This window comes from Camelina sativa, chromosome 9 (assembly GCF_000633955.1).
Source record: "Camelina sativa cultivar DH55 chromosome 9, Cs, whole genome shotgun sequence".
NCBI lineage: Eukaryota > Viridiplantae > Streptophyta > Magnoliopsida > Brassicales > Brassicaceae > Camelina > Camelina sativa.
In genome coordinates, this window is record NC_025693.1 from 15,567,546 (window position 1) to 15,591,952 (window position 24,407).

General features: G+C 40.7%; 2 protein-coding genes across 3 annotated transcripts; both read left to right on the forward strand.

The window, feature by feature from the left end:
• On the forward strand, window positions 893-2,827 carry LOC104715318. The gene has a single exon (XM_010432734.1). The coding sequence runs from the start codon at window positions 893-895 to the stop codon at window positions 2,825-2,827; it is 1,935 nt and encodes a 644-aa protein (XP_010431036.1).
• Window positions 14,985-17,127, forward strand: LOC104711077 (nudix hydrolase 9-like). Of its 2 annotated transcripts, XM_010427751.2 has the most exons (10): window positions 14,985-15,191; window positions 15,275-15,398; window positions 15,480-15,554; window positions 15,693-15,749; window positions 15,826-15,917; window positions 16,039-16,097; window positions 16,187-16,335; window positions 16,423-16,566; window positions 16,650-16,808; window positions 16,905-17,127. In XM_010427751.2, exons 2-10 carry the CDS (start codon window positions 15,312-15,314, stop codon window positions 17,034-17,036), a joined length of 954 nt encoding a protein of 317 aa, XP_010426053.1. In that variant the 5' UTR covers window positions 14,985-15,191; window positions 15,275-15,311; the 3' UTR covers window positions 17,037-17,127. The 2 variants fall into 2 exon arrangements, with proteins under 2 accessions (XP_010426053.1, XP_019085693.1); XM_019230148.1 differs by having other exon boundaries at window positions 14,986-15,398; window positions 15,832-15,917.

The window sequence follows — 24,407 nt, forward strand, 5'->3', positions numbered from 1 at the left end:
TAAACCAGAAATGTTAATTGATTATCTAACCGGGAATCCGGTTAAGGGATCGATTAGGTTTTCGGGAATCAGTTCGGATAAAGAATAGTCTTGGAGAAGAAGGAACCGACATCCACTTCGGTGCGGCGGCCGACTCAAGCAATAGGGCAGTTTTCCATATTTCACTTCGTCTGTTAAGGAAAGTTAATATATTATGAGATCTCTGAACATGTATAAATAAGGGAGACTTCTCCATTGTAAATCATTCAGAATCTAATACAATAACCGAGTTCTCTTTTTGCTCTTTACAACAAACCCTAGTTCTTTCGAGCTCTTCTTCTTTACTCCTAATTTCAAGACTTAGATCTATTTTCTAGAGAGATAGCTCTATTGAATTTGTTTCCCTCCATAAACAAATTCATTGTGGAAACCTAGTTTCTACAATTGGCGCCGTCTGTGGGGAGACAAATCGTCTCTAGGAAACTCTCCCGAAAGAAGCCTTGCAATAATGTCTTCCGTCGTGAACGAAGTTCCAGAAGAAAACCGCACGCCCGATCTCACGGGCATCACGCCTTCTCAGGATGACACCGCGACACTGGGTGGGTTAACTAGGCCTGTCATTGCCGTGTATTCCCGTCATCGCGTGACGGCAAATCCGGTCGGAACCTCCACCGAACTCCCAGTCGGGGTCAAATCTGATGGGTAAACCAGCCAGGGTGCAGGACGAACTCTCGAGGAGCCAGTCCACCTCGACGCAGAGCCTTCTACTGAACAAACCCACGAGGAGGCGGATGCTCGCGTAACGGAGCAGCAGAACAGCACTCAGAACGGGAACCTCCCCGTTCATACCACACCAGCGGCCCAGAATCCGCAGCTCGTTTCCATGGAGGACTTCAGAATCCTGTTCGGCACCATGACAAAAGAGATCTACCAGATGATCTCCGAAACCAACCGCAGAGTTGATGCCGTTGTGACCCAAACAACCCCATCACAGATCTCTGCTGGACAATCGCTCAACGTAGATGGTCTCACTCGTCGTCTCGATTTTTCGGAAGCACAACCGGAGCGGAGGAATCCTCCCCCTCGGACCACGTCCAGTATCCGACCAACGAATCCGAACTCACGGATACACGAAAGCATGACCGTCCTAGTCACCCGCCACGCGAACTCCGGACCTTGCTACGAACTCGAAGAAATCAGGTCACAGATTAGTGGCATGAACACTCTCCTCCATCGAGCTATCAGCACCGCTCCGGAAATCGACAGGATCGTTGAGGTAACTCGGCAGTCGCCCTTCACTCAACGGATAGCACGAGCCGCCATACCACACGTCAAACTGAAGCTGCCGGTCTATCAGGGAGACAAAGATCCGGTCCAGTTCATGACATCCTTCATGGCGACCATGTCAAAAGCTCGATTCACCGAAGAACAAAGGGACGCCGGTTGCTGTCAACTGTTCGTGGATAGCCTTTCCGGCCCTGCCTTGGTGTGGTTCACGAGGCTCGAGCCGAACTCGATTGACAACTTTGACGACCTGTCCAAGGTTTTCCTCAAGAACTACCGAATCCTCATCGAACGAGGCGTGACAAGTTCAGACCTCTGGGAGATGGCCCAGGAACGAGGGGAACCTATCGCCAACTACTTGAACAGGTTCAAAGAAAAGTTGACAAAGGTCAACGTCCCGGAAGACGCAGCAATGGCGGCCTTCCGAAAAGGCTTAATCCCCGGATCGCCATTACGAAAAGACCTTAACATCCGGGAACACAAGGATCTCGATGATGCGCTACATCGGGCCTCCAGGTTTGCACTCGACGAGGAGGAAGAAGCCCGAATAGCCGCAAAAACTAATGACGAACAGCCGTCGCATCCCGCTAAGACTAAAAACCGGGTCGAACACCACGAACCCCGCAAGCACCACGAACCACAGGATCGAAAAAAGGGCGTCATCCATGCAGTCTCCGAGGTGGACGGTCAGGACAAGCAGCCATCTGACCCGAAGGAACTCTACTGCGATTTTTACATGTACCCCGGTCACTCCACACAAGAGTGCGTCCATCTGAAGAACTATCTGTACGCAAAGTATCTTTCTGGCGAAGTCGAAGCTACTTATCAGCCAAAAAGCGCCCGTGGAGGCAGAGGTCGCCGAGGTGGATGGCGCGGAGGACGATCTAACCGAGGCCGTGGCGCAGGCGGCGGACGGGGTTACGATGGACCACCCAACGCAGCCCAGCAGCTAGCACCCGTGAATCACCAGGAGGAGGCGCCCCAAGCAGACGAACTGCCTGGCCCACCCAAACGACAGAGGGGACAAAACCCGGAGCGGGCTAATTCTCCTCCCCGTGGACGAATAACCATGATACTTGGTCCACCGGAGGACTGCGCGGATTCTGTTCGCGCACTCAAAAAGAGAGCACGGCAAGTTTGCGCCCTCCAAACCGCTCCGGGCGAGCCTCCGCTATGTGCGGACCCGATATCATTCACCTCAGAAGACGCCAAAGGAATCCAACACCCCCATTCAGACCCCTTGGTTATCGAAGTCTCGATGGGCGACTTCGACGTCGAACGAGTTTTGATCGACACTGGGAGCACAGTCAATGTACTCTGTTGGCAAACATTGGAAAAAATGGGCGTCACACCAGACCAACTGAAACCCGAAACTCGAACGCTGACGGGCTATAACGGGGTCGCCAAAATGTCGATGGGCGACGTGAAGCTACAAGTACGAGCTGGCGGAGTGACCCGGAAAACTAAGTTCGCAGTCGTTGATGCACCACCAATCTACAACGCTATTCTGGGGGTACCTTGGATATATGCGATGCAGGCCGTACCGTCGACCTATCACCTCTGACAGATCATGGCAGGTGTTTAATATATCTAATATTAAAATACATGTCATATCTAATTTAGTGACAACATATATTAATTTTAAGTGTATCTAATAGTAAAGAGATTGTGACAGTATTATATAGATTGTAACATTTGTCAAAAGAATTTCATTAAAACTAATAAAAAATAATATATGTGCATCTGAGAGAAGATTTTTTTTGTTTAAATATATATATATATATATATATATCTAGTTGAAGTAAATAAGAAAATCAGTTATTTATTGATGAAAATATATGTAATGCATTGTATAATAATAGTCAAATCATTTTAGCTTTAATTTATACATATATATATTTCTTTCTTTTTTCTATACATACTTTTATCATCTTATACAAACTACTATTTAAAAAATATATATATATATCTATATATATAAACTAAATGTACTTTATTCTCATGATAACTAATATATATATATATATATATATATTAAACTAAATTATTAAAGAAGAAAATAATCTGATTATCTTTAACTACTCTTTATGTATTCCAACTTTTTTTATATATAGAAATTTTATATATTTATAATTATAAACGGGCCTTCACAAAAATATCGGCTGGGCTTTGAATACAAACATAGGTCCACACAGTTACAAAAAGAAGAAAACACAATAGTTTTTGTCATTGCTGTCGTCGGAAAAGGAGATCGGATCCTGCTGAATACCTAGGACAGAGGCTTGAACATTAAAGCTAGTGGCTGCAAGACCGGCGACATTGCAGCGGAAACACCAAAGTGAAACCTTTATGCATGCTCATGTGTTCTGTTAGATTATATTTGCATTTAAAATATATGTTCAAGTCCAAAAAATAAAGAAACATAATTGTGGCTTCCATATTTCATACTTGGCAAGGTCAATGAGTAAGTGTATTTAAGCAAGCTCAAGTTGAAAATGAAGTTCAATAAACTATACAAAATATGTATGCAAAAACTTTTGTCTCAGCACAGACATATGATATCTGCACAAGCTTCTATCCGACAAAAAAGACATCAGAGGCCTGCGGATTTTGCCTATGTGTTTTGGTTTTGAAGATTTATGAAAATACATTTGAGGCACGTTTTAGGACATTACTTAGAGGCAAAGCACAAAGAAAAAGGAAGCTTGAAAATTTTAATAGGAATGGAAATATTGCATAGTGTTAAATGGAATATTTCCTTTTGAGCTTAGGAAAGTTGTTAGCTTTGCAAATGAGAGTCAGAGGCACACAATTCCTATAATGATAAAGGGTCTACGGCTTAGAAAGTTAGCCCTCTATGATATGATAATGGAAAGCAATGAGGATAATCAAGTGGAAGCTGAGCTTGTTTCTGAGGATGCTATGCTTGTACCTGTTGGACCAATGACAAGGGCCAGGACCAAACAGCTTGCTGGAGCTGTTCATTTGATATTTGAAGATATTTGGAGCAAAGAGAACATGGGAATTTCTATTGGGGATGATATCGATCAAGTCCAGCCCACATTGAGCATAATACAAGCCCAAGAAAGCCCAAAATAATCACTTTATTTTGTGGTCAAAGAAGGATGACGAAAATGGAGTTCAACTCACCTTGGGAAAGACACCTTGGGAAGAGAAACATGCACCAAGGGTTGAATCTTCATTCAACTTACTATCTTTATTATCTTTTTTAGTTTCAAGAATAATTAATACTTAGCTTTGTTACCAAGTTTTTTAAACCCTATATAAACACATGTAATCTCATTTGAGAATGATCAATCAATTTCCTTTTCATTTTATGAGTCTATCTCTTTGTTCTTTGTCTAGAACACTTCTTTGTTTCTTGGTGAGTAATATCCAAGCAGCAGCCTCCTCTTGATGGACTAGTGTGTCATATCTAGCAACCATTGGAGTTGGGAATATCAGCAGCCTTCCGCAACTGCTGTGCGACCCTTCAATCCATTAAATCTCCCTTGTTGCACCTTGCACCTTGGCGAGTTTCTATCTTTGCTAATCCGGCTGAGTGATCCTCAACTTTGGGCGTATCAAGTGGTATCAGAGCCACTCAACCGGTACTTGTCTGTTCATCTTCTCATCTCTCTATTTTTTTTTCATCTTCTATCTTTTTCTTTCTTTCATCTTCTATCTATTCATCTTCTTTAATTCAAAAAAAAAAAAACAATGTCTTTTGGAAAGATCGATTTGATATTTGATTGTCAAGACTTCTCTGAGCAAGAAAAAAAAAGGAATTTGATACTGCACCAATCTATGACGAGTATGAGGAGCAAGATCAAGAGAAGAGCTTTCCAATCTATGATTTTGTTTTTGGAGATTTCGCGTTTTCAAAACCAGAAATCAGTGTTAGGAGTTTGTTGGCTGAAGAGTTGAACACAAGAAGAGAGGAGCAAGTGGTATATTTTGGGTCAAGAAAAACAGAAGTTCAAAGACGTGTTCCTATAAGGTACAAAGTGATAGATGGTCGAAGAGTGATTGAAATTGCCCACCTGGATGACCATGGAATTTCGACAAGATCCAAAGAGGGTAATCTTTCTCTTTATTTTAAAGATTTGAGTCATCTGTTTGATCCCGGCGATTATATAGATGATTTGGATTTGAGGACAAATCCTTCTCAAGTGGAGGAGAATGATATGATAATGGAAAGCAATGAGGATAATCAAGTGGAAGCTGAGCTTGTTTCTGAGGATGCTATGCTTGTACCTGTTGGACCAATGACAAGGGCCAGGACCAAACAGCTTGCTGGAGCTGTTCATTTGATATTTGAAGATATTTGGAGCAAAGAGAACATGGGAATTTCTATTGGGGATGATATCTATCAAGTGCAGGCCACTTTGAGCATAATACAAGCCCAAGAAAGCCCAAAATAATCACTTTATTTTGTGGTCAAAGAAGGATGACGAAAATGGAGTTCAACTCACCTTGGGAAAGACACCTTGGGAAGAGAAACATGCACCAAGGGTTGAATCTTCATTCAACTTACTATCTTTATTATCTTTTTTAGTTTCAAGAATAATTAATAACTTGGCTTTGTTACCAAGTTTCTTAAACCCTATATAAACACATGTAATCTCATTTGAGAATGATCAATCAATTTCCTTTTCATTTTATGAGTCTATCTCTTTGTTCTTTGTCTAGAACACTTCTTTGTTTCTTGGTGAGTAATATCCAAGCAGCAGCCTCCTCTTGCTGGACTAGTGTGTCATATCTAGCAGCCATCAGAGTTGGGAATATCAGCAGCCTTCCGCAACTGCTGTGCGACCCTTCAATCCATTAAATCTCCCTTGTTGCACCTTGCACCTTGGCGAGTTTCTATCTTTGCTAATCCGGCTGAGTGATCCTCAACTTTGGGCGTATCACTCTAGAATGTGTAAAAGAGAGAAAAACCGTATAAGCCTTTTGGCACCTTCAGGGAGAAAAGGATGAGAGTTTTATCTCTAAGTGAGAACCCTGGATGTAGATCATTGTTGTTGATCTTAGGGATCTCATAATGGGTTGTAAATAGATTGGAAACAAACTTAGAGATATGTTAGGGTTGTGTAAGTCAAAAATTGAACACTAACTGTAATTGTGTTCAAGAAGTATTTTCAACAAAGTTTGAGAACGCAGCTGAACCTCGTTAAAAATTATGTTTCTGTTGTCTCTTTTACACTTACAAAGTGGTATCAGAGCGGACATCTGTACTGAGTCTGACTCAACGAACAGGTAAAGATCTTGGGAAGAAGAACATGGAGGCACAATCAATGTTATTCATGGCAAAAGACTTTTTGATGTTAGATCCAAATCATTATAAGCCTTGGAAGGTGTTGATAATGCATAGAATTAAAGGAATTCACGAAGATGCATGGACAGCAGTTGAAATTGGATGGGAGTGGCCAAAACAGGCTGCTGGTGTAGATTCTGACGGGAATCATGTGGCTGTTGAAAAACCCAAAACAAAGTGGTCAAAATCTGACAGAGCGTCCGGTTTTGGTCGTGAAAACATTGGTTTTGAATGACGATGATGCAAGAAAATTCAAAATAGTATAATTTTATTTCAAATCATTGAAAGATACATAAAATTCATTAATATGGGCTTGCAGCTGAATGAACATCCTTACAAGCCGATTTGAAAACAGTCATTTGTACATTTAGGTGAGGCTTGATTTTCAAAAAGCAAAAACTAAGAAGTGTTGCGTATACTGCTTTGCAACACCCTAGATTTAAAAATCTGATATCTTTGGTGCCTTCATAGAATCTCAACCGAGTGTAACAACCTGGCACTTGGTCTATCCACTTTGTCAAACAATAATTAACATACGGCGGAGGAGTTGCTGCTACCTTCGATGATAGGCTAATCATTGCCAACATTGGGAAAAACAAAAAAAATTATCACTTTGGTTCGTTCTAGTTTCATTTTTAATCTGATTTAAATGACTGTATTGATGGTAGTAGAGATTTTTGTCTTGGTGTATAAATAGAAAAGAGTTTGGTACTTTATTAAATGATAAGTTTTGACAATAAAAATTATTTTGGAAAGTTAATTTGTTTAAGTCATATAGATAATTTGATTACTGTATCTCTATTCTGATTCTTTTGTTGACAAAAAAAAAAGAAAAAAAAACGAAACGTAAATTACATTTACTTGGGTTCACTTTTTATTTACCTCCTTTTTTCAACCAATCAAATTATGCCATCTAACAAAAGGAAAAAAAATTAATATCTTTTATATTTTTAAAAGACTAATAATATTATTGAATTTTAATTTACAAGGTTATATGTTGGTTTAGGTTTATAAATAGGATATAGATTTTATAATTTAAAGATATTACATGTCGGTTTGGGTTAACAAATGAGAATCAGAATTTATATTTTATAAATAAAAGATATTACATGTCGGTTTGGATTGACAAATGAGAATTAGGATTTTGATTTTACAATTAAAAAAGATTACATGTCGGTTTATGTTAGACAAATGAGAATTAGAGTTTAGATTTTACAATTAAAAGAAATTATATGTCGGTTTGGATTGACAAATTAGAATTAAAATTTTGATTTTACATTATAAAAGAGATTACATGCCGGTTTAGATTTACTTATATATATATATATATGTTTAATGATTTTTAAAATTATCTGTTTTATTTATTTAATTTAATATGACATGTATTGGCTTAAATATGGAGGTGAATGAATGAGTTAAGTGAACTCAAGTATTGTCATTTTGAGAAATAATTACTCAAATGTTATCCAAAAGTTGGTTTATTCCTCATATCTAACAATCTTCTAAAAATTGCTCAAATGTTTAATGCCCTGGATGTAATTACAATTTACCCCTTGGGTTTAGTTTTTCGATTTTGATTAAAAAAATATAAAAAAATACTCATCAGTAAATTAAAATACACATCATTTTTTATTTTCCACGTCACAACCCGAAAAAAAAAACTTAACGGCTGAGTTATAGTATTTACGAGAAGACGAAAGGTCTCGTCGATTCATATGACGGCTGAGTTATAATGCTTTGTGGCTGAGTTATCACAAGGAATAATCTTAAAACGGAAAACGAAAGGTCTCGTCGATTAATATGACAGCTGAGTTATAATGCTTGACGCCTGAGTTATTGCATAAAATAAAACAAATGTAATACAATAATACTGCATCGAACAAGTTTTCGCATTGTGCCCAACTTGTTTACATCGATAGCATGCGTTTAGCTCATGGCTAAACGCGTCCAATCCGTAGTCTTCAAGAACAAGCTCCACAAGCTTGTCGTGTGTTGTGCCTCCATCTATCTGCACAACTATACACCCTCTATCGTCGGTGTTAAATACAAATATATGTTTCTTTACCCAATTACTGGAAACAACTAGTACCAGAACTGGATCCATGAAAAAAATGAAGAACAAGGTGAAGAAGAAGTAGAAGAACAAGGTGAAGAAGAAGGTGAAGAAAAAAGTGAAGAAGAAGTAGAAGAGCAAGGTGAAGAAGAAGGTAAAAACCATGTAAGAACAAGAGTCGAAGGAACGACGTTTCGTATTTCCGGAGAAGAAAGATGATGACATGGAATGCAGACATGGATGATGCGTCTGACGTGGCAAGTCAGCCATCAAACAAATTATAACTCAGCCTAAATAAAACTCAGCCATCAAACAAATTATAACTCAAATAACATCACAGTAATTAAAAAGCAAAAAAATGGCAGCCAAATTCAGCCACTTCATCAACTGAAAATATGTAACTCAACCGTATCGTTTAATAAGTCAGCCGTAACTGAATAATATTCTAGTAATTAATCTTTTGCTACTAAGTCAGCCGTGAAATGGCCGAGTTGTACGATAAGTCAGCCTATCACGGCTGAGTTATAGTTTTTAACCATAACTCAGCCGTAACTACATCTCATAAGTCAGCTGTTTTTCATAACTCAGCCACCCGGAAAAAGTTAATTCAGCCGTGTCGTAGTGATAACTCAGCCAAAATTTTGACAACTCAACCAGAGCATAACTCAGCCAGATTTTAATAAGTCAGCCGTAACGCTTGGCTGAGTTATGCTCTAAGTCAGCCGTCCGCTTTTACTCAAATGTTTTTTCCATAAATCAGCCGCAACATACCTATAAATCAGCCGTCATTACCTCTACAACGCGTTACGGCTGAGTGATTTAATACACGTCAGCGATTTCTGACGTGACGTATGACGTGACAATAATATTTTTGTAATTACGTTTTTTCAGGTAACATAAAACAAGGGCACGCTGAATATTTTGAAAATATCCAAAATATTCTAGTAATAAAATCTTTTTTTGTAGATTCTGGTAATATTACCTAAAATATATAACATCTAAGTAAATCTCCCTTATAGAATTTCTATAATGGCCCAGTTTGTTTCTCTATTAAAATGGATATCTCAATGGAGATGAAAAATGATGTTCGTTTTTGACCATTCATTGGAGCATTTTTTTTTTACCTCAAAAACACCATACTTTTATTACTCAGGTTCGAATAGGTTGGTTTCTAACGCCAACCACTCCGGAACCACGGAGTTAACATGGGAAAACAGAGTGCCTCGTGCACTAGCGTCCTTTGCAAGGCGGTCAGCACGGATGTTTACAGTTCTAGGAATATGCGAAATAGAAAACACAGAAAACTTATCCCGTAAACTAAAAAAATTATCTAATTCCATGGAAAAGTTTGGCCAATCATCAAACTCCTCAATAAGTTTTGGGATGCTCGCGCAGTCCGTTTCGAAATGAACTGAGACCAAACCTTGTTGTAGTGCTGAGTCCATCGCCCATAGCAAAGCCTCCAATTCCGCATGTAACACCGAAAGGAAACACCTCGAATATTTCAATCCAAACCGTACCTCGGAGCTGTGTAACACAAAACCTAGTCCCGTGAAATGATATTTTTCCTCCCAAGAAGCATCTACTTGGCACTTGCACTCCCCTAACAGCAAGCGTTCTTCACTCGCATCCTCTTGTGTAAAGGACTCTGTTTCTTCATCCGCCTCGACTATTTGCGCCATCTTCCACGCCAATGCTTCCAAAGAAGCAAGGTTCAACGTATCCTGGGGTGTGATGTCTGTACCATTAAACTGTTTTTCATTCCTTGCCTTCCAGTTGTACCAAATTATCCAGGGAAAGATTTCCAACTGTTCCTCTGTTACACCTTGTTCCTTTGCTCTCCATAAGAGGTAATCAACATTTGCAAAAATTGAATCACACGGAAACACTTCCAGAGAGGTTGGAATGGGACTTAAAGCCCATACCTGCAGGGCAGGCGGACACTTAAAGAGGATGTGGTTTATTGTTTCCTCCAACCCGCATCTGGGGCACTCTCGTTCCGAACCACAATGCCGATCAACCAGTTGGCTGTTCGCCGCAACACATCCTGTCAAAGCCTTCCAAATAAAATGTTTGATCTTTCTTGACGTTTTTGATTTCCATACCTGACTCTTTAGCTTGTTTGTGCTTGGCTCTAAGACTTCGGGATTCAGTGTTGTTGCAATGTTGTAACCTGATCGGACGGTATATTGTCCTGTCTTCGTATAACACCATACATAATCATCGACCCGGAAATGCTTACTAGGTTGAAGGCTAGTGATTAGAGGTATGTCTGCGGGATCTATCAGTTCATTTAACACTTCCAACTTCCAACTCTTTGTCTCAAAATCAATGAGGTGATTAACATACAGGTTTGGATCTCTGTCGATGCCCCGGTCCTTTGCTGGTCTCATAGGTACAGTGGGGATCCAATTGTCTGACCATACACGGATGTTAAACCCTGATCGCACATTTTTCCGGAGACCCTGCAAAAGCAGAGGTTGTGCAGCGAACAAACTACGCCATCCGAAAGAAGGAGAGTTTGCCTTTTTCACGTCTAGGGGGTTTGAGTACCGATAATATCTCCCTTTGAGCACACAGCTGAGCAGAGAATCTGGATACCGAATCAATCTCCATAGCTGTTTAGCTAGTAAAGCTAAATTAAACTCCTTTAGATCCCTAAATCCGAGCCCTCCTTGTGACAGAGGCATACAAATTTTGTCCCATGCCATCCAGTGCATCCCTTTGTTATTATTTTTTGTCCTCCACCAGAACCGGGCAATAGCTCCTCGGAGCTTCTTCACAATATATTGTGGAAGTAGAAAACACGACATGACATAAGTCGGAAGAGCTTGAGCCACCGATTTAATCAACACTTCTTTGCCTCCTTTCATGAGAAATTTTGCTGACCAAGAGTTTATCTTGTTATTTAGTCTATCCTGAACAAAAGCAAATACCTGTTGTTTAGAGCCACAAATAGTCTCAGGGAGTCCAAGATAGGAACCCATTCCGCCCTCTTTCGTGATTCCTATTGCCTGCTTCAGCTCCGATTTGAGTGTGTGCTCTACTCTATTACCAAACAGTATTGCCGACTTCTCCTTATTCAGTTGCTGGCCAGATGCTGCTCCGTAGCAGTTTATTATTTTTAACAACTCAGCACATTGCTAGATATCGGCTTTGCAGAAGAACAGACTGTCATCCGCGAATAAGAGATGTGACACCGGAGGACTTTCTTGAGCTATTTTCAAACCAGTGATACGTCCTTCACTTTCAGCACCATTGATTTGTGCTATTAATGCTTCAGTACATAAGATAAACAGGAAGGGAGATAGCGGGTCGCCTTGGCGTAATCCCCGAGTGGGAATTATATTTCCTTTCGCTTCCCCATTAATGAGTACCTTATATGATATTGAGGTTATACAACACAAAATCAATTCTATCCACTTCTCGTCGAACCCAAGCTTCCTCATCAGAGACTCTAAAAACGACCACTCTACCATGTCGTAGGCATTACTCATATCCGTTTTTATTGCTACAAACTTTGAACGATAGGTTGCATTCGTCCTTAAGGCATGAAAATTCTCTTGTGCCAGTAGGATGTTATCAGTAATTAAACGTCTAGCCACAAAGGCTGATTGTGTCTCCGAGATCAGCTTCAGGAGAGCTTTCAGCAGTCTATTACATAACACCTTTGAGATGATTTTGTAACTCACATTACATAGCCTGATTGGCCGAAATTCCCCCATTGCTCTAGGCCTCTCATTCTTTGGGATCATACAAATGTTTGTCTCGTTGAGTCTTGGATCAAATTCACCTATCACAAAAAAATCCTTAACCATTCGGATTATGTTATTTCCAATCAGATGCCAGAACCGTTGAAAGAAGAGGCTTGTCATTCCATCTGGGCCCGGAGCTTTATCTGGATTGATGCTAAAAACGGCTTTTTAATCTCGCAGTTAGAGGGAGACCGGATCAGAGAAGCATTAACCTCTGGCGTAACCTTTGCAGTGACATACCGCAGTGCCTCATCCATTCTAGTCGTATTGGAAGCAGAGAATAAATCCTGAAAATAATTTGTCACACCTGTTCAATTTCCGCTTCAGACTCCACCAGATGGCCTTCTTGATTCTGAAGACTGATTATGCGATTTCTAGCCCGTCGTTGTTTTGTAGTGGCATGAAAAAATTTTGTATTACGATCCCCCTCGCGCAACCAGTTTGCTCTACTCTTTTGTTTCCAATATAACTCTTCATCTCGAAAGGCTGCACAAAGCTGCCATTTCAGTTTAAGTTCCTCCTCAGTGGTGAGGGAATCATTATCTTGTGCTTGCTCTAATTTTTCTTTTAAGTCTTTGATTTACTTGCAAGCGTTGCTCGGATTCTCTCGCTTCCAAATGGAGATTGCCTTTCGGCAGGCTACCAACTTTGAATAAATGTCCGTTGGGCCTTCGGTGGTAAGCTTCCCCCATCCTACCCTGACCGCATTTTTAAAGCCTGATTTCCCAAAGCAACGTTTATCAAACTTGAAACTCTTCTGCCTTCTGCGATTATTAGAGGAGATTCTAGCCAAGACAGGCCGATGATCTGATCCCCAGAGCTTCAGATACTCCACATTTGTGTGGGAAAAGATGTTGTGCCAATCCTCATTTCCAACTGGTCGATCAAGCCTAGATCGAACCCTCTTACGGTTTCTTCTTCTTCCAACCCATGAGAGGAAATTCCCCTTATAGGGAAAGTCAATCATTCCACAGTTGGCCAACATATTTCTAAACGGGAGAAAAGTCGACTCAGCCCGACGTTTACCTCTTCGTGTCTCTTAATTTCCAATGATCTCATTAAAGTCTCCTATCATGAACCAGGGGCCATGTCTTGTGAGACCAATTCGCGTCAGCCGCTCCCAAACATCCTCTCGGTTTGCAACAACCGGATCACCATACACAAAGGTCATATAAACCTTATTTCCTTCCATCGTGGTTTCAATATCAATTATTCTGTTGTCCGAATATATGATTGTAACCTGAGGAGAATTCATATAAAACAAAGCTAAACCTCCGCTTTTCCCAATAGGATCCACGGTAAACAAATTATCATAACCTAAAGAAAGCTGAATGTCTTGCATAAAAGAGAAATTGTTTTTTGTTTCAGAAAGAAAAAGAAATGCAGGAAAAAAATATTTACAAAGCTCCTTAAGGTGCTCTGAAGTCAAGTAGGCTCCCTTCCCTTGACAATTCCATGCAATTGTATTCATATATGAGTACTGGGTGGTTTCTGGACACCACCGAACCTGAGACAGCATTAGACTTCTTGCTTATTGCAGAAGGGAACACCTCCGTCCGTAAGAGGGACATAAATTATTTTTGCACGTCCAGTACCGGGACGTTTCTTTGGAGATTGTCGAGCCCTTAAAACGTTAACCTTCTTGGAGGCTGCACCTACTATATCTGGATTCCTGGGGATGCGACGTTTCTCCTCTTTCTCGCCTTTCCTTTGAGTTCTTGGTCTCTCCCCTACTACGGTTGCGTGCTCAGTGGGTTCTCCAAGCTTACCTTTCTCCTTGGAGCATTTAGATGAATCAGTTCCATGATTTTTATCAAACTCATCCAAGAAATGTGAAAAATGTGGATGAGTCTGATTGGAGCATTCAACTGCAGCTGGTTCAGCCAAAACTCAAAATTATCTAAAACACCCTTAATTAATTTAGAAAATTACACCATAAAACCTGTCCCTTCTTCATCTCTCTCGACCAAAGAAAGAAAATACGGTTTTCTTCGGATTCTCAATTCCAAGCACTCCTCTTCATTGTCTCGCCGGAGTTCAGGTTTGTTCTTCTCTTTCTCTCTCTCACTCTTGTTCTCTCTGTTGTCTCTAGTGGGTTTGTCTAAATTTCACTTGTTTTATATATTGCTTCAGAATTTGAAATTAGTTCCAGTCTGAATGATTAGAAGTGCTTTACTGCTATTACTAGGTTTAAAAATCAACAATTGAGTGGTTTTGATGAGTCTAGAGCTTGTAATTGTTGAAGCCAACAACATGTTTGATGAAATGCTTCAGAGATCAATAGGTTGGTTTGATAATGGGTTTATAAGGAAAAGAATTGTGTTATTGTTGGTCTTTAATTGAAATTTTGGTTCTGTTTTTTTTGTTTGAACTCTAGTGTTAGCTTGACTGATCAGAGTTCAATTTTATAGTTTCTACTAAATTAAGTGATTGTCCCATTGTTTAAAGGTAACTCCGATTTATTAAAGTTGTTGGTTTTTAGCTTTGGTCTGCAGATAAATAACGATCATTTTTCAAAGCTTTACTGTGTTTATATGTGCTGAAACTTGAAACAGTAGAAGTTGAGGATCTCTCTACATATCACAAAAAACAAACCACAAGATTTGGTTCTCTACGGGAGATCTTGAATACATAAAGCACTATAGTGTGTGTGTTGTGTGGTCCTGTTTTCTTCAATGGGATAATTTAAGTAGGTTAAGTGAGAGCTGATGGTAGTTTAGAGAGTGTCTAATGTGACGTATAGAATACTTCTTCTTGGGTGCTTCGGCAGAGATTATATTATTGATCCGAGAGATGTGTTTGTGTATGTATGCGGTGGTCAGTTAGTACGTATTACGATTCTATGGTTGGCTTTGTTTATTAATAATTTTTTTTATTGGCCTTCAGCCCATTTAGTACTTTCTTGTTGGAGCTTCTTTTTTCCATGGCGAAACTAGCAGAAGAGAAGAATCTTGAAGGTTCACAATACCAGATTCTTCTCTCATGTCCTTTTGGACTCTCTCCATCTCAGGTTCACAATACCAGATTCTTCTCTATTAATCGAATTTATACGTAACCATCATCTGATTGTGTTGTTTCAATGGTACTAAAGGTCTCGGTGGATTTCTCGAAATCGCACGATCGGGTTCCTCATCCGGATCCTGATCTCGAAGATTCTATTTCTCAGGTGAGAACTTGAAATCTCAATTCCAATTTCTTATTCACTACTCGTGTTAGATCATACTTTTTTTTTTTCATGGCGCGATTTGAATGCTTCGATTTTGATCCGCATTGGTGTTTGATGGCTTTTGGTAATTAATGTTAGGTCTGGGAAAAGAGAACACAGGGCAATTCATCATTGTTCAATGGCCAAAAGTTCAGGGTATGATCTTTGAACTTGTTCTGTTTACTACTTAGTCACTAATCAAATCAGGTAGTTCATTTTCATGTCTATGAAGTTTCAGTATGGATCATATAGTTTAGATGGTGATGGTGGTGGTACCAATGAAGTGCCACACGTTTGTCTTCGCCTTGGCCTGACTGATTACAGGTTTCTCATTTCATCTCTCTTCTTCAGTGTTTGCATAGGATTATCGATTTCTTCTGGTAATGCATTATATTGTTTGGTTTTGTGGAGAGAATTGTTAATCATGGACATGGTTTTTACCAAGGACTTTTGTAGGAACAAATTTGAGTTCTCTGTGGGAGAAGTTCCTTGTTACATCACAAGGTATATATATCATTGTCTCTAGTTTTGTGTTGGGGAACTGGAGAGCTTTTGATCAGGTTTCTTATAGTTAGAGTTTTGTTCTCTCACAGATGACTCAATAAGATGTAGACATACCTCAAGTCCATTGGGTAATGGAGCAGTTATCGAAACTTCTGACAAGAAGATTATTGTGTTACGCCGGAGTAATAATGTTGGGGAGTTTCCAGGTCACTATGTATTCCCGGGGGGCCATCCAGAGGTATTCACATGAAGCATCTTGTATTTACATAAAAGCAATTTGTATCTGTTTCTAACTCTTTTGGTTGATCAATTTTGAACATTGTAGCCAACAGCAGTAGGTATTGATTACCACCAGCTTGAAAATAATGTTCAAACCGGCGAGCTTTTAAACAAGAAGGTGACTCAAGAAATGTTTGACAGCATTATCTGTGAAGTTGTTGAAGAAACTGGAATACCAGCATCATCACTTGTAAGCCAGAAGGATTTCTTTTGGTCTCTCACTTGGGGAATCCCAAGAGATAACTGATCGATCTTTGTATACTTTTATTACAGAGCCCTCCTCTGTTCATCGGAATATCTCGTAGGGAGTTGAATGCAAGACCTGCTATGTTTTTCTTCGTCAAGTGTAGTCATCATTCAGATGACATTCCAAGATTATACTCTAGCGCTGAAGATGGGTTCGAGTCAACACGGCTCCACACTGTCTCATTGGTTAGTTCTCTAATCCTGTAATCCAGCAAGGTTTACTCTCTGAATGTTGTGATCTGGTAACGAATAACTCTAGTTTCGCTTTAAATTATCGATCAGGATGAGCTGAAGATGATGACATCGAGAATGCCGGGTTGCCATCATGGTGGATACGCTCTCTACGAACTGATGCTTCAACGTCTCAACAACATTAAGGAAACGTCTGTATTAGCCAAAGAGGACGATACTTAAATCTTACAAATTAGTTGTGTGGTAGTTCATTGGTTCTTTTGTGTTTATATTATTACTTGAATTTCAAGTAATTTTTTTTTTTTTCAACTAAACATTAATAAATTAAAATAAAACTCCAAGATTGGTTGCCCAAACAGGAGGAAAAGAGTTTACAAAAGATGATTCAGAGGTTAGAGAACGTGAAGATCGAGCAAGACAGTCCGCCCTTACGTTGACATCTCGTGGTATCCTGACTAGGGTGAAGGAAGGGTAAGAAGTACGGATCAAAGCAAAGTCCTCCAGCAAATTCGAGAAAGCGGGCCAATCGTCCGGCGTCTGCACCATCGCAACTAACTCTGCACAGTCCGTCTCGAAAGTCTGGCAACCAACTCCCGCCTCCAATAAAGAAGCCATAGCCCATATCAGTGCTTGTAATTCTGCGTGTAAGGGAGAAAGACTTCTTCGTTGACTCCGTGCTCCCAAAAGAAGCGTAGTATCTTCTCCACTGCAGCACCACCAGCCCAAACCCTGAAAAGGATCCGTAGATTTCCAAGAGCCATCAACCAGACAACGGGGAAAAGGACCCCTCTCCTCCATTGAAAGCGAAGGTTCCAGATAACGCGCCGAGAAAGATTTGGCCTCCTCCCAAAAAAATTTATCATTAGCCGCTTGGTTCAAAATTTCCGTTGGCTCTAACTCGATACCTTGGAAAACTTTTTTGTTCCTATCTTTCCAGATCGACCATATAATCCAGGGGAGACGAAGGGCTATATCTGAAACCCCAGATTGTGAAGAAGCCCGCCAGAATATGAAATCTAGATTCGCATAGATCGAGTCATATGGAAAACCTCCCTGATCTATCACCACTGGAGACATATCCCAAATACGTCTTGACCGAGGACACCCGAAAATCGCATGATTGATAGTCTCTACTGCAGAGTCACACCTCTTACACACAGCGTCACACCGGACACCCCGATACGCAAGTCGTTCTAACACAGGAAGAGTACCCGACCCAATCTGCCAGAAAAAATGTTGAATCCGCGAGGGTACATCCAACTTCCAAGACTGTGCTCTCAAGGCCACACAAGTCGGCCCATACTCAACATCCACAAGTAAATCTCGGGCCAATCTATAACCTGATCTGACCGAATACTTCCCTGATTTAGTAAAATGCCATACTAGCCTATCCGGCTGAGAGGTTTTACTGACCGGCATACTCCGGATAAGAGCGACATCCTCGGGATCAAAGAACTCCTCCAGAGTAGGCAAATGCCAGTCCTTCGTAACTGGATTAATTAAATGATTAACCATCAAACTCGGCAGCCACAATCTCCCTCGACCATTTGCTGGTCTTGGACGAATGTCGGGTAACCAGGGATCACGCCATACCGAAATCGAACAACCCGAGCCTACCGTCCATCTCGCTCCCTGTTCCACCAACCCCTTAGTAGAATAAATACTTCTCCATGCAAATGAAGGGTTAATTGGTTTCGTTGCCATAAGCGGATGTTTGTTCCTGAAATATCGTCCCTTCATCACCCGGGCCATTAAGGACGTCGGGTGATGAATTAAACGCCAAAACTGTTTGGCCAGCATGGCTTCATTAAATTGTTCCAGAGCTCGGAAGCCTAATCCTCTTTCACATATATCTTTACACAATCTATCCCAAGCAACCCAGTGCATACCTCGAGCCTTGTCATTAGACTTCCACCAAAGGTAACTATAGCACTTGTTAATTTAGACGTCAAATCCTGTGGTATTTTGTAACATGACATAACATGGGTAGGAAGAGCTAAAGCCACCAATTTAATCATAATTTCCTTACCACCCTTTGATAAACACTTGGCCGACCAACCGTTTACCCGATCATCTAACCGATCCTTAACATAACTAAAAACCTCTGCTTTTGAACCTTGCAGATTTTCAGGAATACCCAGATAGGAGCCCATGCCGCCTTCCTTAGAAATACCAATGATGGATTTCAACTGGGAGCGTACATCAGCCGGAACCTTCTTGCCAAACATGATAGAGGATTTATCCAGATTAACCTCTTGTCCTGAAGCTCTACCATATCTAACAATTATGTCCATCACCGTCCTACATTCATTAGCCGTTGCCTTACAAAAAAACAGACTATCATCCGCAAACAATAAATGAGAAACCGTGGGGCTATCACGGGCAATGGTGATACCCGTTAGTTTCTTCTCCCGTTCAGCCTTTTTAATATTTGCAATCAAAACCTCTGTGCAAAGTATAAATAAATATGGCGAAAGGGGATCCCCCTGACGTAATCCCCGCTGTGGTCTAATGAAGCCACGAGGCTGGCCATTCAGAAGAACTTGATACGACACTGACGAAACACACCACATTAACCACGAGATCCATTGCCTATCAAATCCTAGTTGAACCAACACCGCCTCCAAAAAATCCCATTCAACCCGGTCATAAGCCTTAATCATATCCGTTTTAAATGCCAGAAACTCCGAATTACACCGACGGTTAGTATTTAGCCCATGAAACATTTCCTGAGCCACCAGGATATTATCCGTAATTAATCGACCGGAAACAAAGGCTGATTGTGTTTCTGAAACCAACTGAGGCAATATGCGCTTCAGACGAAAACACAATACTTTAGAAATAATTTTGTAACTCACATTACATAGGCTAATCGGCCTAAACTCTGTCATCCGCTGCGGCCGGTCAACTTTAGGAATAAGGCAAATATTAGTCTCATTTAAAAGCGGATCAAAACTGCCAGTTTGAAAAAAATCCTTAACCAAAGCCACTAAATCCCCTTTAAGAGAGGGCCAGAACCTCTGAAAAAACAAAGCCGTCATCCCGTCAGGGCCTGGAGTTTTCTCTGGATGCATAGCAAACAAAGCCTTTCGGATTTCTCCTTCCGAGATATCCCGAATTAAAGCTCTATTCATGCTATCCGTAATAATTGGGTTAATAGCTTGCAGCATTTCTGAAATACCCCCAACGTCAGATTTCTTCAATAAATCCCCAAAATAAGTTGTAGCAATATGCTCCATACCCGTAGATGTTTCATCCCAAACATTATTAGCATCAAATAAACCAACAATCCGATTACGCACCCGACGTTGCTTGGTAGATGCATGAAAATAGGTAGTGTTTTTATCTCCAACCCGCAACCAAAATTTCCTACTCTTCTGTTGCCAATAAATCTCCTCATCACGATAAGCCTCCTTCAATTTCCTCTCAATTCCCCGAATTTCCTCCTGCGAAATCAAGTCATCCATCTTTGCATCTTGTAGGGCCGTCTTCAAAGACGAAATGATCGATGGACCAGTACTGACATTATTTTTCCGCCACCACGAAATCGAATTTCTACAATTCCTTATTTTGTCAACAAAACCCGGAATCCGAAAATTTCTTGTCCGATTCCACCCTGACTCAACCGCTCCAACTAATCCCTCCTTCCCCAACCAACGCTTATCAAATCTGAACTGCCTCTGCCGTCGCCGGACCGCTGTCAAGCAGGTGGCTAAAATTGGACTATGATCCGACCCTATCATCTCCAAATAATCAACTTTTGAATTTGGGAAGAGTCCATGCCAATCTTCGTTACCCACAGCCCGATCTAAGCGGCACCGGACCACCTGGTTATTACAACGATTCCCTCGCCAAGATAATTGTTCCCCATAACAAGGAAATTCTAAGCATGGAAATAAATGGCTTAAAAGAAGAAGAAGCAGGGCGCAAGGCACCCCCTTGCTTTTCATGATTCCCAACTAATTCATTAAAATCTCCAATTATGAACCAAGGATCAATGCGAAATGAACCAATATCCGTTAATTTATCCCAAACTTTTTGACGGTGCTGGGGAACCGGATCCCCATAAACAAAAGACATAAATACAGTTTGTTGCCCAATTGAAATTTGTGTATCAATAATATGATCATTCTCAAACAGAACCGAAAGATTTAATTCATTCTTATAAAATAATGCTAAACCACCACTAGCCCCGCGGGGTTCAACAGTAAACAATTTATTATAGCCAAATTTATTTTGAAATTTCTGTAAATAAGAAAAACATTTCTTTGTCTCTGATAAAAATAAAATATCTGGCCTATGCTTTCTCCATAAATCACCCAAGTAATTCTATGTCAGATCAGCCCCAATGCCCTGACAGTTCCAGCTTAAAACCTTCACGTTTGAGCCGGTGGTTTCGGGAGAGCCACCGTCCCTTTCTTAACCGGCCGACCTCCGCCACCCACATAGTTGCCTTCTTTTGTTTTGTGAACTTGCTTTCCCACACCCGCCTGTTTTGTGCCCTTACCTTGGATAGAAATGTCCTCCACCTCAAGACCCGATTCAGTACCAGCCGCAAGCAAGAGATCCGACTCTCTCCTTGGAACCTCAGGATTAGTATCGTTATCACACTCCCCATCCTCAAGCAAATCATTTGTGCTCTCATTAAAACCCTGATCCTGAAGATCCTCCTCCCCCTCATCTGTACCATTCTCTGCTGAATCCTCTACGAAGGTATCTTCGACCATATCAGAAGAATCACCAACATGAACAGGTCGTTGGAGCTCTTTCGCACCAGAAACCTGTTTGGGTTTATACAATGGCTTGGGCCACACTGGCCGTATGCCCTTCCTCTGATGGGAAGCACCAGCAGAATGATCCACCCCCTCACCTCTAAACCCCTGAGAACCTTTATGGTCGCCCCCAGGCTAGATCCTGGACTACCACTATGAAATCTCGCCTTTTGTCCCCAAACATGACCCTGATTACGCACATGGAGAGGAAAACCAGAAGAACTCGAGGCACCACCCCGAAACTGTTGTTGTCTCCTTTCATTAGATTGCTCTGGTTGGAAATCCAAAGCCCGTTTCACATGCTTCTGTGGCTTCTCCCATCCACCATCATTGTGTACAGAGCCTTGTTTGCTCATACCCTGCTGTCGCTGACCACCCCTGTTATCCACAAGATCAGCTTGAGCCTTTTTCAGCACCGGACAGACCAACACATCATGTGTGAGGCGGAAGCAGTGTTTACAATACCCAGAGAGCTTCTCATAGTCAATAGAGACCACCACTTCATCACCTGTATCAAACGGGACCACCATGTGAAAGAGCAATGGGTTGAAGCCGTTCACTGTGACACAAATGCTACCCGTATCCTCATCCAACTCCTTGATCCTTCCAACCTTCTTCCCAATAGCTTCTAAAGTCGCTAGCTCCCACAAATGCATAGGGATACCACCCACCTTCACCCAGAAGCTGATTGCCGAGGGATAAGAATCAGAAACTATAGGTTCCCATCTTACCAATGAGATCATCCAGCCATCAAAGTGATAAGGACCATTGAGCAAGACCTCCTGAAGATCCGTTTCTTCCTCAAAATTGAACTGAAATGTGTTCTGCCCCAAATCTGATCCTAAGACTTTATCTTCCAGCTTCCAAATCTTAGGCAAGTTAGCAATCAAGGACTCCATCCTCTGAATTGCTGGATTCATTAACCTCCCTATCAGAGTAAGAGAGAATTGTTGAATTCGCTGAGCCAAAACTGTACTAGAAATCTTGACAACCTCAGTTCGCACCAAAGCCGCCTTGCCTTTGTTTAGAGCCAATTGAGCCATGAGTTTGCGCAAATCCGTTGACAGAAGGGACAACTGCAACTCAAAGAGGACAGCTCCGACAATGGTGAACCAACAAACCCAGTAGCAAATAAGAAGGAGTGGGATAGTGCTGTAAACCAAACTTCCTCGTTCCCAGCTAGATATAAGACTATCAAAGAAAATCACCAATCGTTGCAAGATCAAATGCCATATCCTCTTAATTACCAAACGAATCCGTGACTGTAAATAAGCAAATATTCTCATTTCCATCACCGACCACAAACAGAGAGAAAAAATCCCATTACCCGCTGGCTTAAAGGTCGAATCCTCAAAACCCGAAATCCTATCCTCAATCCAATTGAAGACATAAACACCCAGGATTAGTTCAAGATTCGTATCGATCCAATTGAAGGCATAAACACCCAGGAGTAAATCAGGATTCGTATCATTCCAATCAGCCAGAAAAGGAAAATCCAAGACCAACCTACCTTGGTCGCGAATCCAACCACAGGACCATGAGAATCGTCGAGAAGCTCTCTCAGCCCTTAATCTCCCAACCCGAAAAACCGCAGATCCCCCACTTGGAGCCGGATCTGAAATTAATTGACCATATCTCTCAAGATTTCGAAAACGAACAGCCATCCGCTGTCAAAATCTACGCCCAGTGAAAGAGATCGAGAGACCTTCCCTCAATCTTCTCCCTTCATCACCGGGATTATCCATCTCAGATCGAAATCGAGATAATCGCATTCACAATCGCCATTCTTCTCTGCACACTTTCAAGTAAATTTTATGATTAGCACAATAAATTTCTTTTGAAATCCATGGCGCTGAGTATATGTATATCATGTAATTCTGACATCGAAATCTCTAAAGTTAAAAAGGTTCATTTGTTCACATGTGTAACCACAATAGATTATAGCATTTAACTTTTATTACAAACATAAATGGTAAAGGTCCTATAGAATTTACTACATGGGAGATATGAAAGCATACAAATTCTCATGCAGATGCACTTGAAGAGAAGTTAATTAACCTAGTTGTGCATTGCTATTGTAATTTTTTTATGCATTGTTTTTCTTAGTCTTTCAAACGATCCTCTTTGTTTATCCAAATAGATCATCAGTAGTAAAAGGCGAGCCCGTAGAGCATGAGATCAGATCACTATATATTTACATCAGTTACCTATGGAGTAATTTAAAATTTAAAAAAACTTGTAAATGCATTTAGTTTGTTTAATCATGCAAACCATCAGGTGTGGTAGGACTAGAGTCGGAACTCTTGCGTCGAGCAAAACTGCAAAAGGAAAGATCCTCCATTTTTTTTAATTCAATCATACCTAATATATATAATCACCGAAAGTTTTCCTACAAAAATAAGCTCATAATACTCAAAGGCTTTAATATTTTGTTTCTCAGTTTAAAAAACTTACTTGACATAAATGGTAGTTAGAACATAGATGATGTCGATATGCCAAAACTTTCTCAAATCCGTTTTCACAGTAGCTAGGAAATGTTTAACAAAAAACAAAAAGAAAAAAAAATTTGAAATTATATTGCACCCCTCATTTTCCCTCCAACTTTACCCCCACTTCCATATCCCTTACAAATTCAAGAGATCTTCTTCTATTTGGATCTGGATTCGCTGTCCATACCTTGGGGGGTTGACCCACTGCGGATTCTGATATCCATTGAGCGGTTATTTGAGGCAAATGGATATAATGGTCCGATAACCATTACCTCTACACAAAAATATTAAATGAGAATTTTTTTTTACAAAAAAAAAAAAAAAAAAAAAAA

Excerpts from the sequence above, each read along its gene's own strand:
- LOC104715318 (XM_010432734.1), top strand. The coding sequence starts at position 893 with ATGACAAAAGAGATCTACCAGATGATCTCCGAAACCAACCGCAGAGTT.
- LOC104711077 (XM_010427751.2), top strand. The coding sequence starts at position 15,312 with ATGGCGAAACTAGCAGAAGAGAAGAATCTTGAAGGTTCACAATACCAG. Across the intron at positions 15,555-15,692 it reads TCGAAGATTCTATTTCTCAG|GTCTGGGAAAAGAGAACACA; the intron begins GTGAGAACTTGA and ends AATTAATGTTAG. Across the intron at positions 16,098-16,186 it reads GTTCCTTGTTACATCACAAG|ATGACTCAATAAGATGTAGA; the intron begins GTATATATATCA and ends GTTCTCTCACAG.